At 38.9% G+C, this 11,725-nt stretch overlaps 2 protein-coding genes across 2 annotated transcripts; one reads left to right on the forward strand and one right to left on the reverse strand.

Moving 5' to 3' along the window:
- Nucleotides 1-541: 541 nt before the first annotated feature.
- Nucleotides 542-6,747, forward strand: nmt2 (N-myristoyltransferase 2). The gene is made up of 12 exons (XM_026317239.1): nt 542-706; nt 1,112-1,229; nt 1,468-1,609; nt 2,233-2,351; nt 2,437-2,528; nt 2,635-2,751; nt 4,058-4,228; nt 4,338-4,446; nt 4,543-4,713; nt 4,799-4,966; nt 5,234-5,371; nt 5,632-6,747. Exons 1-12 carry the CDS (start codon nt 594-596, stop codon nt 5,650-5,652), a joined length of 1,479 nt encoding a protein of 492 aa, XP_026173024.1. The 5' UTR covers nt 542-593; the 3' UTR covers nt 5,653-6,747.
- Nucleotides 6,748-9,578: 2,831 nt separating this feature from the next.
- rpp38 (ribonuclease P/MRP 38 subunit) lies at nt 9,579-11,302 on the reverse strand. The gene is made up of 2 exons (XM_026317240.1): nt 11,170-11,302; nt 9,579-10,888 (listed from the first exon to the last, which is right to left on the reverse strand). The coding sequence occupies exon 2, from the start codon at nt 10,879-10,881 to the stop codon at nt 10,075-10,077; it is 807 nt and encodes a 268-aa protein (XP_026173025.1). The 5' UTR covers nt 10,882-10,888; nt 11,170-11,302; the 3' UTR covers nt 9,579-10,074.
- Nucleotides 11,303-11,725: the final 423 nt, after the last annotated feature.

Raw genomic sequence — 11,725 nt, forward strand, 5'->3', positions numbered from 1 at the left:
TGTTAGGAATTAGAACTTTATAAAGTTTCCCCCCTGTTTAAATCATTTATGTTGCACTGTTTTGTCATTGTGTTTTTTGTGCATGTTGCTTGTGCGTTATAGCATGTAATTCATTATTTTCATTTAGACCAGTTATTCAGGAAAATGTCAAATGTTAGTTTTTATAATGTTGGATAAGCCCTAGCCCCCTAAGGGTGCTCTCTATGGTTTGACATACATAGTCTGCTGTATTAATTTTACACTGAGGCTCAGAGGGCTCTGAGACACAGTCTCAAATGACTAAAAAAGAAAAATTGACTACAAAGAGAAATAAAACAGTGATAAATGATTTGGTCTATGTATGTGGAGCTGGAAGCCCTTGGCAAAGTGACCATTTGGGAATTAGAGGAGGCACATCAGGTTTTAGCATGTTTTCCATATTTTTTATGTATTAAAACATTAATGAGGAGGTAACTCAGGTGCGTCTGGGGCGCTGTTTTCCCTCCGGTGGTCTCCAGGCGGCGCCGTTTCCTCCGGCGTTTTCTTTGTTTTTCCATCTCTCGCCCGTTACACGAGATCGGTCTCATACCGCGGCTATTTCTTTAAACAATTTTATGATGGCGGAGGACAGTGAATCCGCAGCCAGCCAGCAGAGCCTGGAGCTGGACGACCAGGACACCTGCGGTATAGACGGAGATAACGAAGAGGAGAATGAGCACATGCAAGGGTGAGGGTTGCCAGAGCTGTACGGTTGGTAACGGTGTTGCGGCGGTTAGCTAAGGTTAGCCGACACAAACACAGTCTGGCTGTTTGCTACCAGGCCGTCATTTCACACCGGGAGAAGCGTTGGTTTAAAACGTTTATGTCCTGGTCTTTTTTTGTCGTTTTAACCATTTGTGCCTTCACGTGTAAATGTTTTGTGCCAGCCAGCGCCCTGTCTGAATGACATGATGACAGCCAGCCGTTAGTTAGCAGCTAGCGTTAGCTTAGCTCAGCTGTCAGTCGTTGCTATGGCAGCTTGCGTTAGCTCGCTGCTGCTTTGGGCGTGTGTCTGTGCTGGGAGTCACATCTGAGTCAAACTAAGTCCGACTCCGGTCAGTAATGTCTAGCTGTGTTGTCTTCACATCTGTAGGAGTCCGGGGGGAGATTTGGGAGCCAAGAAGAAGAAGAAGAAACAGAAGAGGAAGAAAGAGAAGCCAAGTTCTGGGGGAGCCAAGTCTGACTCTGCCTCTGACTCCCAGGAGATCAAGGTGTGATAATGCCCCACTGAAATGTACAGGACAGGGGCTAAGATCCAAAAACCACGATCCACTACCCTGTTGGAGTCACATGCCAGACCCATTAGAGATAGTGTTCAGGACATAGGCCAGGAAGGGAGCAAAGTTATAGTCTGTTCACAACAACCCCAAAAAAGCCTGTTTGTCATCATTGTGAATGGGGTTGATTGATTGATTCCTAGCTGTGTCTGTCTCCTTTCTTTACATGCAGAATCCTGGCTTACCCATTCAGAAGCTGCAGGACATCCAAAGAGCCATGGAGCTGCTATCCTGCCAGGGTCCTGCAAAGAGCATTGATGAGGCAGCCAAGCACAAGTACCAGTTTTGGGACACTCAACCTGTGCCAAAGCTAAGTAAGTACTGCAAAAACATTGTTTATATATTGTGTATTTATATATTTATTTATTAATTGTGCTATAGCAAAATGTTTAAAGAAAACTTTTGGGGTATTCACCTCACACACTCTTAATGATTCAGAATTATTAACTGTGAGCTTGGCCAGTAGATGATTACAGAAATAGCTTTACACACACATCAAATAGAATTATCTCACAGGGTTATAGATCTGCTTTCTTTAACACTGTTTCTGTGCACTTGTACCCTTTACTGGTTTCACCTCAACATAGTCTGTTGTCCTCAAAGCTTGTGTCCCAAAAGCATGTCAGCGGTGAAGTACAGTCGGGGTCTAGGTTTACTCACTGGGCATGATTCGTGGTATTAGATTAAGCTGTTACCATGATGACTGTTGGTCTGGTCTGTACAGAAGGGCTGGTTCTATGGTCCTGTCTGGTAAAATGGGACCAAAAATCAGCAGATTTTACAAATGGCTGAGTGATGCTGTCATTAGTTTTGTGGTTCAAATGAGTTTGACATTGCTCAGAACTGGTGTCACAGGAAAGGGAAATTTACACATCCTGAAATGTGGTGATTGGAAAATCATTTCATATCTTTGACCAGAGACGTGCTATTTTTGCAGATGAGGTTGTTACAAGTCATGGGCCAATTGAAGCTGACAAAGAAAACATCAGACAGGAGCCATATTCCTTACCTCAAGGCTTTATGTGGGACACTCTCGATCTCAGTAATGCTGATGTAGTGAGTACAGTGTGTCAGACCATTAAACAACAAATCCATGTTGTGTAAGTCACACATGAATGAAATTTTGCTGTTTTCTCTTCAGCTGAAGGAGTTGTACACATTGTTAAATGAAAACTATGTGGAGGATGATGATAACATGTTCAGATTTGATTATTCACCAAGCTTTCTCAAATGGTAGGTTTTCACTTGTGATGTTCTTGTTTATCAAAGCTTTAACTGCTCGTATATACAGTATGCAACTGTCTGCTCTTCCACTAAAAGTATGCCCTTCCATCTCCAGGGCTCTTCGTCCACCTGGCTGGTTACCACAGTGGCATTGTGGAGTGAGAGTGTCCTCAAATAAGAAACTTGTTGGCTTCATCAGTGCAATTCCTGCAGATATACGCATCTATGACACGTGAGCACTCATAACTGATATATTTGGAGCATTATTGGCTAAAGGAGTTAATGGAAACCCTTTTACACCAATGCACAATTCATCTTCTCAGCCAGTTTAGTTCTCCCTGGAAAGATGCAAAGAATTTCTGCACAGTGTCTACAACAGGATAGTGGAGATTCAGCAGCACATTAATAACAAATAATACAGAGAACGTGATATTGATTCAGCATTAACACACTTTAGTAAAATCTGTCTAGCAACCCTGGAGCACACTGTTACCCATTCCAAATCCCCCACCTGCCCTTCAGAATGTATTCCCATATGGTTTTCAAAAGCAGAATTTCAGACAGCTTGTCCAGATATTTAGTTATCATCTGTTCTCTGTTGTTTGGAATTTTCCTCTCCGACTTTAATCATGCTTTTTTCTGTTTTTTTTTTTCACTTTTTTCCACTTTTGGTCTCTTGGTTTTAAGGAACATTAAACCCATCTCTAAACTGCCATTTAAGATTTTAGAAAAGGTAGTATCCGCACGTTCGATTATTTTATGAACAATAGTCAAATCATTAATAATTTTCAACATTTAATTAAAATATTTTTCATTTTTCATTGCTCAATATACAACTGTATTTTCCATTAAAGTCTGGAAGAACTGATGTCCCATCTGTTGTTTTCTGCCATACAGAAATAAAGAACTCAATGTCACACCGTTTTCTGCAGTTCAGAATCAGAAATAATTGAGCCTAGCACTTATCTCTCATCAAGTCAGGGTGTTTTTATCTACTAATGTTAAAAAAGAGGCTACAAGCCTTGGTGTTATTTAGATTCAATTTTGTACTTCAACAATAGAGTGACCAAAGTTGTGAAATCCTGAATTGTCCAACAGAGGTGCTTCAAAAAGATCAGGTCATTGCTTTCATCTGCACTTCTAGAAAACATCATCCATGCTTTTATCTCCTCTGGACTGGACCACGGCAAAACTCTTTATTCTGGTCTCAGCAGGCAAAATGTTCAGACTACAGCTGAAAGAAAACACCAGGCTTTTAACATGCTCAAAGAGAAGTAACCATATCATACCAATCTTTGCTGCCCTTCACTGGTTACCCAGAGTTTTAGGATTGATTTTAAGATGCAATTTTAGGTCTTCCTTAGTAATAGTTCCATAAGCTTGACTTGTTATAAGGTGACCAGGTCTTTGCTATCAGAGCCCCCTACATGTGGAACTCTTTTGCTCTTGATTTACTTTTATTTTTTGTTTTCACTGTAAAGCATTGTGTTTTGAAAGGTGCTATATGAATAAAAATTTAAATGTTTCTGCTGCTCCAGGTTGAAAAGGATGGTAGAAATCAACTTCCTCTGTGTCCACAAGAAGCTGCGTTCAAAGCGTGTTGCTCCTGTGCTTATCAGAGAGATCACACGGAGGGTGAACTTAGAAGGAATATTTCAGGCGGTATACACAGCAGGAGTAGTTCTGCCTAAACCTGTGTCTACTTGCAGGTACACTGTGCAATGTTCAAACATATAACGCATGTCACTTTAAAATTTGTATTCTTAAACTTTTTTTTTCTTTTTTTTTTTCTTTCTTTTTTTTAAAACCTCTGTTCAGGTATTGGCATCGTTCGTTGAACCCCAGAAAGCTTGTGGAAGTCAAATTCTCCCACCTGAGCAGAAACATGACACTACAAAGAACCATGAAACTCTACAGACTTCCAGATGTAAACACTTAACAGTCCAGGATCTTTCTTTGTAATTTCTATCAATCACAGGTGCTAATATGGAATGTTTTCTCTCACTCCCCACTCCCATTATAGAGCATCAAGACTCCAGGTCTGCGGCTGATGGAGAGGCGGGATGTCCGCCAAGTCACTGAGCTGCTACAGAAATACCTGAAACGTTTCCAGCTTGCACCTTCAATGGGAGAAGAGGAGGTTGCTCACTGGTTTTTGCCACAGGACAACATAATTGACACATATGTAGTAGAGGTCTGTTGAGTCCTATACCCTAACTAATTCTGTCCCTGGCTGTTGCTTTTTTTATATGTTGTTGTGTGTGTCTCTCTCTTCTCAGGGTGCTGGTGGTGTACTGACAGATTTTACTAGTTTCTACACTCTGCCCTCAACCGTGATGCATCACCCTCTTCATAGGAGCCTGAAGGCTGCTTACTCTTTTTACAATGTTCATACACAAACCCCACTACTGGATTTAATGAATGATGCACTGATCCTGGCCAAACTGGTAATGTTACTTTACTCTATTGTCATGAAACACATGCCACTATCATGAAATTGTTTTTATCAGCTGTTAGGTTTAAATGAAGGAAAAAGTAATATGTCTACAGAGCCCCAAATACTAAAAAATTACACAATTCAGGTGTTCAATAATCAAATAATAAAATAATTTTTCAGTTAAGCACAAAGCACGATTCTGATTGATTCGTTTTTTGCTACTACATAATTCGTTGTAACATTCAGTTTGGGCTTTCTTTTGCTGTGTGTTTAACAGAAAGGTTTTGATGTGTTCAATGCCTTGGATCTAATGGAAAATAAGGTGTTTCTGGAGAAACTGAAGTTTGGCATAGGAGATGGAAACCTTCAGTATTACCTCTACAACTGGAAGTGTCCCGCTATGGACCCTGATAAGGTCAGCAGTGTGATTAGGTTGAGATAACAACTGTCACCACCTTGTTAAGGAGCAGTGGTGTTACACCTGATAGTTGGTCTAAATATTTAGAAACAACTAATCTCTTGGGCCATTTTAATTTTGTGATTTGTAAATATCCCCCTTTGTGAACACTTACTTTATTATGCAGAGTTTGAACTAATGAACCAGTGGATCAGGTATATTTGTATTGGTCAACTGTATATATAATATCTTACAATAGGTTACCCTCTGTTTTTCAGGTTGGCCTAGTCCTTCAGTAACAGGTGTCATCATGACTCCTACACAAACACTGATCGAGAGGTTTTCAGCAACCTCTGGCTATTCCTTACCTGGACATACAGGTATCACAAGCTAGACAATGAGAACTTCAATAGTAAAGCCACCCTCGTGACTGGGAGGTGGTTCACCCGGCACTTGTGTCATCAAGAACATTCTCCGTTCACCTGGAGGTGAAAACTCTTAAATCATCAACATCCTGAATGTGAAGTCATGCTATGCCTCAGATGCTCATACAGTACAATGCTTCCGACACTCATATTTAAAACACACCAGTTTGACATTCAAGAGGATGCCTTGACATTGTGAAGTTTTAGTTGTTCTTTGTCAGCAGACACTTTGTTACAAGGGACAGACATGTCATTTAATTTCACTGACATGGAAATAGTAAATGATAATCAACAATCACATCTGGCCAGTTATGATTAACAGTGTTTCTTACTGAGTGAGTGCTGGGAGCAATGACTGTGAGATCCACATGGCCCAATTGCTTTGTGCTGTAAAGATCATTTAAGCATCAAATTGTGCAGCTTATTGAGCAACTCATTGCTAATACTTTTAGTATTGGCATTGTATTTCTGCAATTTTATATTAATTTTTAAAGATGAAACATCTACAGCTATACATACTTGCAGCTAGAGACACCGTTTCAGTTGTCAGATGTTTAAAATGTCACAGTTGTGATATCTTTTGTAGTTTTTAAGTATAAAGTGAGGATTGTTACAGCAGGTTTTGGAGTTTGAAAGTGTGACATCGTCTATGAGAGCCGAGGCCAGTTGGTTTTTCAGACCAGAAAAGTCTCTAAACTGTTGCTGCAACTTAAATTTTTACTGTATAAGCACAAAACCTACCTTGGATGTTGTCACATACCTGTTGCATCACAAAGGCATATACTTCACTGGGGTTGTAATTTTGACGAGTTAAGTTAATTTAATCTTTTTCCCTTTAGCCCAGTGTCACTCATTTGTCCACAAATCCTCTCTGCCCATCAAACCTGCTCTTGATGCATCAGTTTTTCTCATATCTGGACAAACTGCAAAGTTCTCCAAGAATAAAACAAAGCAGCAGAACAAACTCTGGCATGATGACTGATGTTTAACTCATTCAACTTTTGAGAATTTATTACTGTATCAGTTTGCCCTGAATTTCACGGTAACAGACATTTTGTGAGTTTATGCTATTTTGCACAGGAAGTATTTAACTTTAAACCATTATTGCTCATTTTTTGATGTTGACGGCCTGGTATCCATAACCACAATAACTTAAGAAACACAAGCAGAGGCGGCGGTGGCTCCCAGCACTCACGCATTTCCTTCAGACAATGCAGATTTGTCTAGTTTTGTTATCTTGTCCAAACAATTAGTTATTGTTTATCAATTACAACAGAACATTTCTTATACCATCCACAAGTGTCTCTGCTAGCCGTGTTGGGCCTCATTAGAAATAGAAATAAAGCTGACATAAAAAGGAATAACTTTATTTTCCCCTCAAGTATTCTGGAGACATATACTTTACAAACCTTTACATTACAAGCTACATTTTCACAAACGCAGTCAACTAATACACAAACATAAGACTCATCCAACTGTTGCATTCATATACATGCATTTGTTCAAAATATATAATTACCTGTACATTTAAAGCCAGATCATAGTTATTCCTCTAGTGTGAGTTTGGGGTGTGGGAGGGCTGATCCAAAGTATTTTCCCTCATAAGTAGTTTTGATGTCACTGAGTTTGTTCAGACAATGTGGGTTTAAGTGGTTTTTGATGAGGAATGTATTGCATCAATGAAGCACAATTTTTGAGTTTTTAAACAAGCAGAAAGTTTTTGAAAAGGGTCAGTTAGCCCAGATTGGAAAACAGATGGGTTGAGGTACACAAAAACATAATTTTTCAAAGGAGCTGAGCTGTTTTGATGTTATAAACCTGTTTCTCGATTTGGTCTTTTTAACAGAACATTTAAACTCATATTTAATATGTCCATGCAGATCTTTGTAGTAACAAACACAGCATATGCTGATGAACAAGAGGCCTAAGTTAACAGTAGCAAAGTTAAGAAAGGAAAATGTACTGTCTGCAACAGCACATATACCAAAACACCAATTTAAACCATAAGCAGATAGATTTTCATTTAGTATGTTCTCGAAATTCAGTGTTTCTATCTAGAGACTGTTTTATAGCATAAAAAGTAAGTACATGTCCTCACTTATGATGCATTTAAAGCAGCCATGGCCATTTTAATTTCAATTTAATTTATGACTTACTACTTTAAGTAGCCTATTAAGCAGAAAACAAGCTGTCCCTCTAAAACTGCAGAAGTACAACGCTGTGGTTCTAAGCATTTCTGAACAAACTTTTTCTTGTAGTGCATAAAATGTGTTCATCAACTTTGTTAATGCAGAGAGTTGAGCACAACACTAATGATCTGAAGGAATAATTTACAACAGCATGTAGTCAAAATACAGTGACTTAATAAAGAAAAGCTTTTATCAGTAACTGCATCAAATTGAAATGTGAATATTTCCTGTTTGTCCACGTCTGTTTTTATTGACTACTCTAGATTTGTTTTTTATGGTACTGTATTTTGTGTCTGAAAGATATAATGTAGGGCATTTTTAGTGTTGCGCAGCTAAACGGTTCAAGCACTTCTGATATTTATAATTGTAATTTGCATCTTAATGTCTTAAGACATAATTCCTGTCCTTTTTTCTTTCCAGTGTTTCCATAAAATTTGCAGTTATATATTTAAGGGTTTGGAGTATCTGGCAATTTGCTGTGCACAACTGAGAAGGATGATCTTGAAGGTTTTTGATGGAAAACTTGTCAGACCGCATCTTCTGTGGTTTTAAAATGGGCTTTTTGCTCTGAGTTCGTTACTTTATGTTTAATGTTCCCATTTATGTAGCTCTGCATAAAAGGTAAAGGCTGCTGACATTTTTGTCACTGATTATTCTGTATGTCATGTAATTGTCTCCTCATCCCTTTGTAGATTAGCGACAAAAGGACAATGGGAAGTCAGAGCTTAAGCTTTTTACCCATTGAAAGGTTGAACAAGTTATAGCCACACAGGTTACTGGTATTAAGACTGAAAATGAATTACTGAGTCAGTGGCGTGCCTCATGGATGTTGGCAGTGTCAAAGATGTGTTGCCTGCAGCTGTTTGAATGAACTTTGAGCATGCCAGTTTTGCTGCTGTTGATTTTAGCATTGATGTTAATAGCTACACCCTTTAGTGAGAACTCAACCTGAAGTACCTGCCTTATTTAAAAGATTTTTTTTGTAAGAGATTTGGGGATTGGGTGAGGAGGAGGTGTACTTTTGAAAAAACATACAGCTTTCTCTAAATGAACAATATTTTTATTCAAGTCCATTGCAAGCTGTGAAAAAGCTGAAGAACTTGTACCAGCATCATTTAGACATGAACACTTGCAAATAACAATCTGTTTCAACACATGCCAGCTATACCAGCATGGATATTTGATTGAATAAACTCACTTTAAAAAGGAAGGTGCGTGATGAACTACTTTCTTTACGTGAAATACAGTATGGGCCTTTTCGAAGCAGATACTTTGACATCATAGTATGAAAAGCACCATAACATTAATAATGGCTAAAAAACAGCCATTACTGACTCAAGTGATTTTCATAATGACTCCACATAATGTGAGAAAATGACCTATTACGCAGTTCTCCTCTATGGAGACAGCTGTAAAGATATTAACAGTTTAAGAAAGTTGTAAAATGGGAATTAAATTACAATTTAACTGGTCTAAAATGTTTATATAGGTTTCAACTTGTTTTGTCTTGTGTTCTACATACAAAGTCAATACCAGGGTTATTTAGTACAGGTTATAAATTATGTAAAGTGGAGAGTCTTTTCCAAACTATACTATTAAGAATTCACTGCAAACTGACAACTGTTTTTATTTCTCAGAGCTCATCTTCATCTTGCCTTTTTTTTTTTACACTTTTGAATATCACAAAGAAATCCTCACATTAGACAAGGTGGAACCATATATTATTCTGCCGATAAACTAATCTATTCAGTGTTTCAGCTTTAGTTGACTGTAATAAGTCACCTATGTTTCAAGTTATCTGCAACCTGATCTGCAAAGCTTACTGACTATAAAGCAGTGGCTGGCTGAAATACCCTAAATTTTTTTTAACAAAACTAAAAACTGGAAGTTTAGGTAAAAGCTAAGTCCAATTAATTAGATTTTAAAGGACAAAGAAAATGTCACAAAAAGGTAAATAATAGACATTTGCATGTCATTCAGCCTCTAAAAAACCTTTGAATGAAACACTGAAAGGAAAATGGCTCCTTTTACACTTTAATCACATAAGCGTAGCGAAAAGATTGGGACCCACTGAGATAGAATGTCTAGACACTTGCAGAACCAGTTTCTATTTTATATGGCTGGCAATGACAACCTTTTTTCTTTTCTTTACAGGATTAGCAACTATTTTCTTCACTTTGAGAGGTTGCAGAGCGTAGGAGGAAGAAGACTTTGTGATCGATTCACTCTCCAGTTTTCTTTTCTGGCCTCTCTTCTCACCAGCCTCCTCCTCGTCAGCAGGGTCTTCAGGTGTTTCAGTGGCTGCTCCGCCTTGTAGCCATGCAACATCCAGTGACGGTACTCTGGGTCTGATGGCATCAATGGTGTCAGTGAAGACCTCCTCATCTTTGGAGGTACACTGTCTGAAGCCCAGCGCAAGGACACTTTTCAGCCCCAGCCACTCCGACAAGCTCTGGCTCAGACGAGGCACCTGGCAGGCTGGTACACCTCTTGTTGCACTCAGCGCTATCAAGTGACTGGTCATGTGTTTCGGTTTGACAGACTTGCACACAAGCACCAGTTTGAGTTCATTCCTCTCCAGAGCTTTGGTGACCTCGTTTATGCCAATGGCCAGCTGTCGTCTGGCTGCCACATTTGTCCAGCCGTTTTTAGGACATTTCTGTACCTGGGGAACAGGTTCTGATGCGGCTGCAGCAGGTTTCTGGTTTTTCTTTTTCCTCCATGGGCGAAACACCTTCACCTCTCTCTTCTCAAAACCCATGGAGGCCAGTTTGTCCTGTAAGGTTTTCAGGATGAAATGCATGTCTTGCTGGGGCAGTGGGCTCCATGTTGAGGCAAATGGTGAGGTGAAGGAGGTCTTGACTGGAATCTGTCTTTTGATTTCCTTCTTGACTGGGATTCCTGGAGTGGCCATGTTTCCTCTGAAAGTAAACAAACAAAACCCGTTGACAAAAAGAAACATGCAAAGCCCAACCAACATGAACTGCTTACAGTAATTTTCAGTGTTTCTAATGTCCAGAAAGACACATGTATTTGCTGTGAACGTAACACAAATTCAATGGCATTTAGGAGAATACACCCCTTAACTATTACTTCAACACCCTGCACACGAATTTTTATAACTCTATCAATACTAAGGCAGTCAGCTACAGAATTACGGCAAATAAATGCATTGACATACATTTATTTGCCGTCACTTTACCTGATTTTTAGGCAGCAAAGCCACTTTTCTGTCTAAAACTTGATCGTTTCTCACATTTTAATGCAAAAGCACGAGTGGACCACAGGAAGTCGCCATGTTGTTTGAATTTGCACAACTTTATTTATAAAGCTCCACAGCACCGCCCAGCGTTCAAAGGGAGCGCATGCATAAATGGTACATGGTTATGGACGTATTATTATTGACGTGTTTTTAAAGAGTTTATAAACGTTGCTGTTAAAACAACCATAAATAATCACTTATACACTCTTCGCTTAGGTCAGTGCAGTTTTCAGATTAAGTAAAAGTCCTGCATTTCTTCCTGGTCAAAGTACATAGCTTAAGTAGAAAATCAGAAATCAATATTATTGGATTATTATAAATTATTAGTACTAGTGTTTTTAATGTCTAGGTGTAAGTAGGATTTTCCTGATGTAGATGGTGGAGGTTTTCCTTGTTGCTCCAGCTGGGTATTTTCTAACACATATTTTAAATAAACAGATAGGATGCTTGTGTGTTGTATGTAGATTGATCATCAGAGCAATTATACCTCAGCTCG

The sequence above is a fragment of the Mastacembelus armatus genome, chromosome 16, assembly GCF_900324485.2.
Source record: "Mastacembelus armatus chromosome 16, fMasArm1.2, whole genome shotgun sequence".
Lineage (NCBI taxonomy): Eukaryota > Metazoa > Chordata > Actinopteri > Synbranchiformes > Mastacembelidae > Mastacembelus > Mastacembelus armatus.

What these genes read in the sequence shown, in the direction of transcription:
- nmt2 (XM_026317239.1), top strand. Translation starts at nt 594, where the DNA reads ATGATGGCGGAGGACAGTGAATCCGCAGCCAGCCAGCAGAGCCTGGAG. An exon ending in ATCTCAGTAATGCTGATGTA is followed by an intron (nt 2,352 to 2,436) that starts GTGAGTACAGTG and finishes TTTTCTCTTCAG; the next exon opens with CTGAAGGAGTTGTACACATT. An exon ending in AACTCTACAGACTTCCAGAT is followed by an intron (nt 4,447 to 4,542) that starts GTAAACACTTAA and finishes CTCCCATTATAG; the next exon opens with AGCATCAAGACTCCAGGTCT.
- rpp38 (XM_026317240.1), bottom strand. Translation starts at nt 10,881, where the DNA reads ATGGCCACTCCAGGAATCCCAGTCAAGAAGGAAATCAAAAGACAGATT.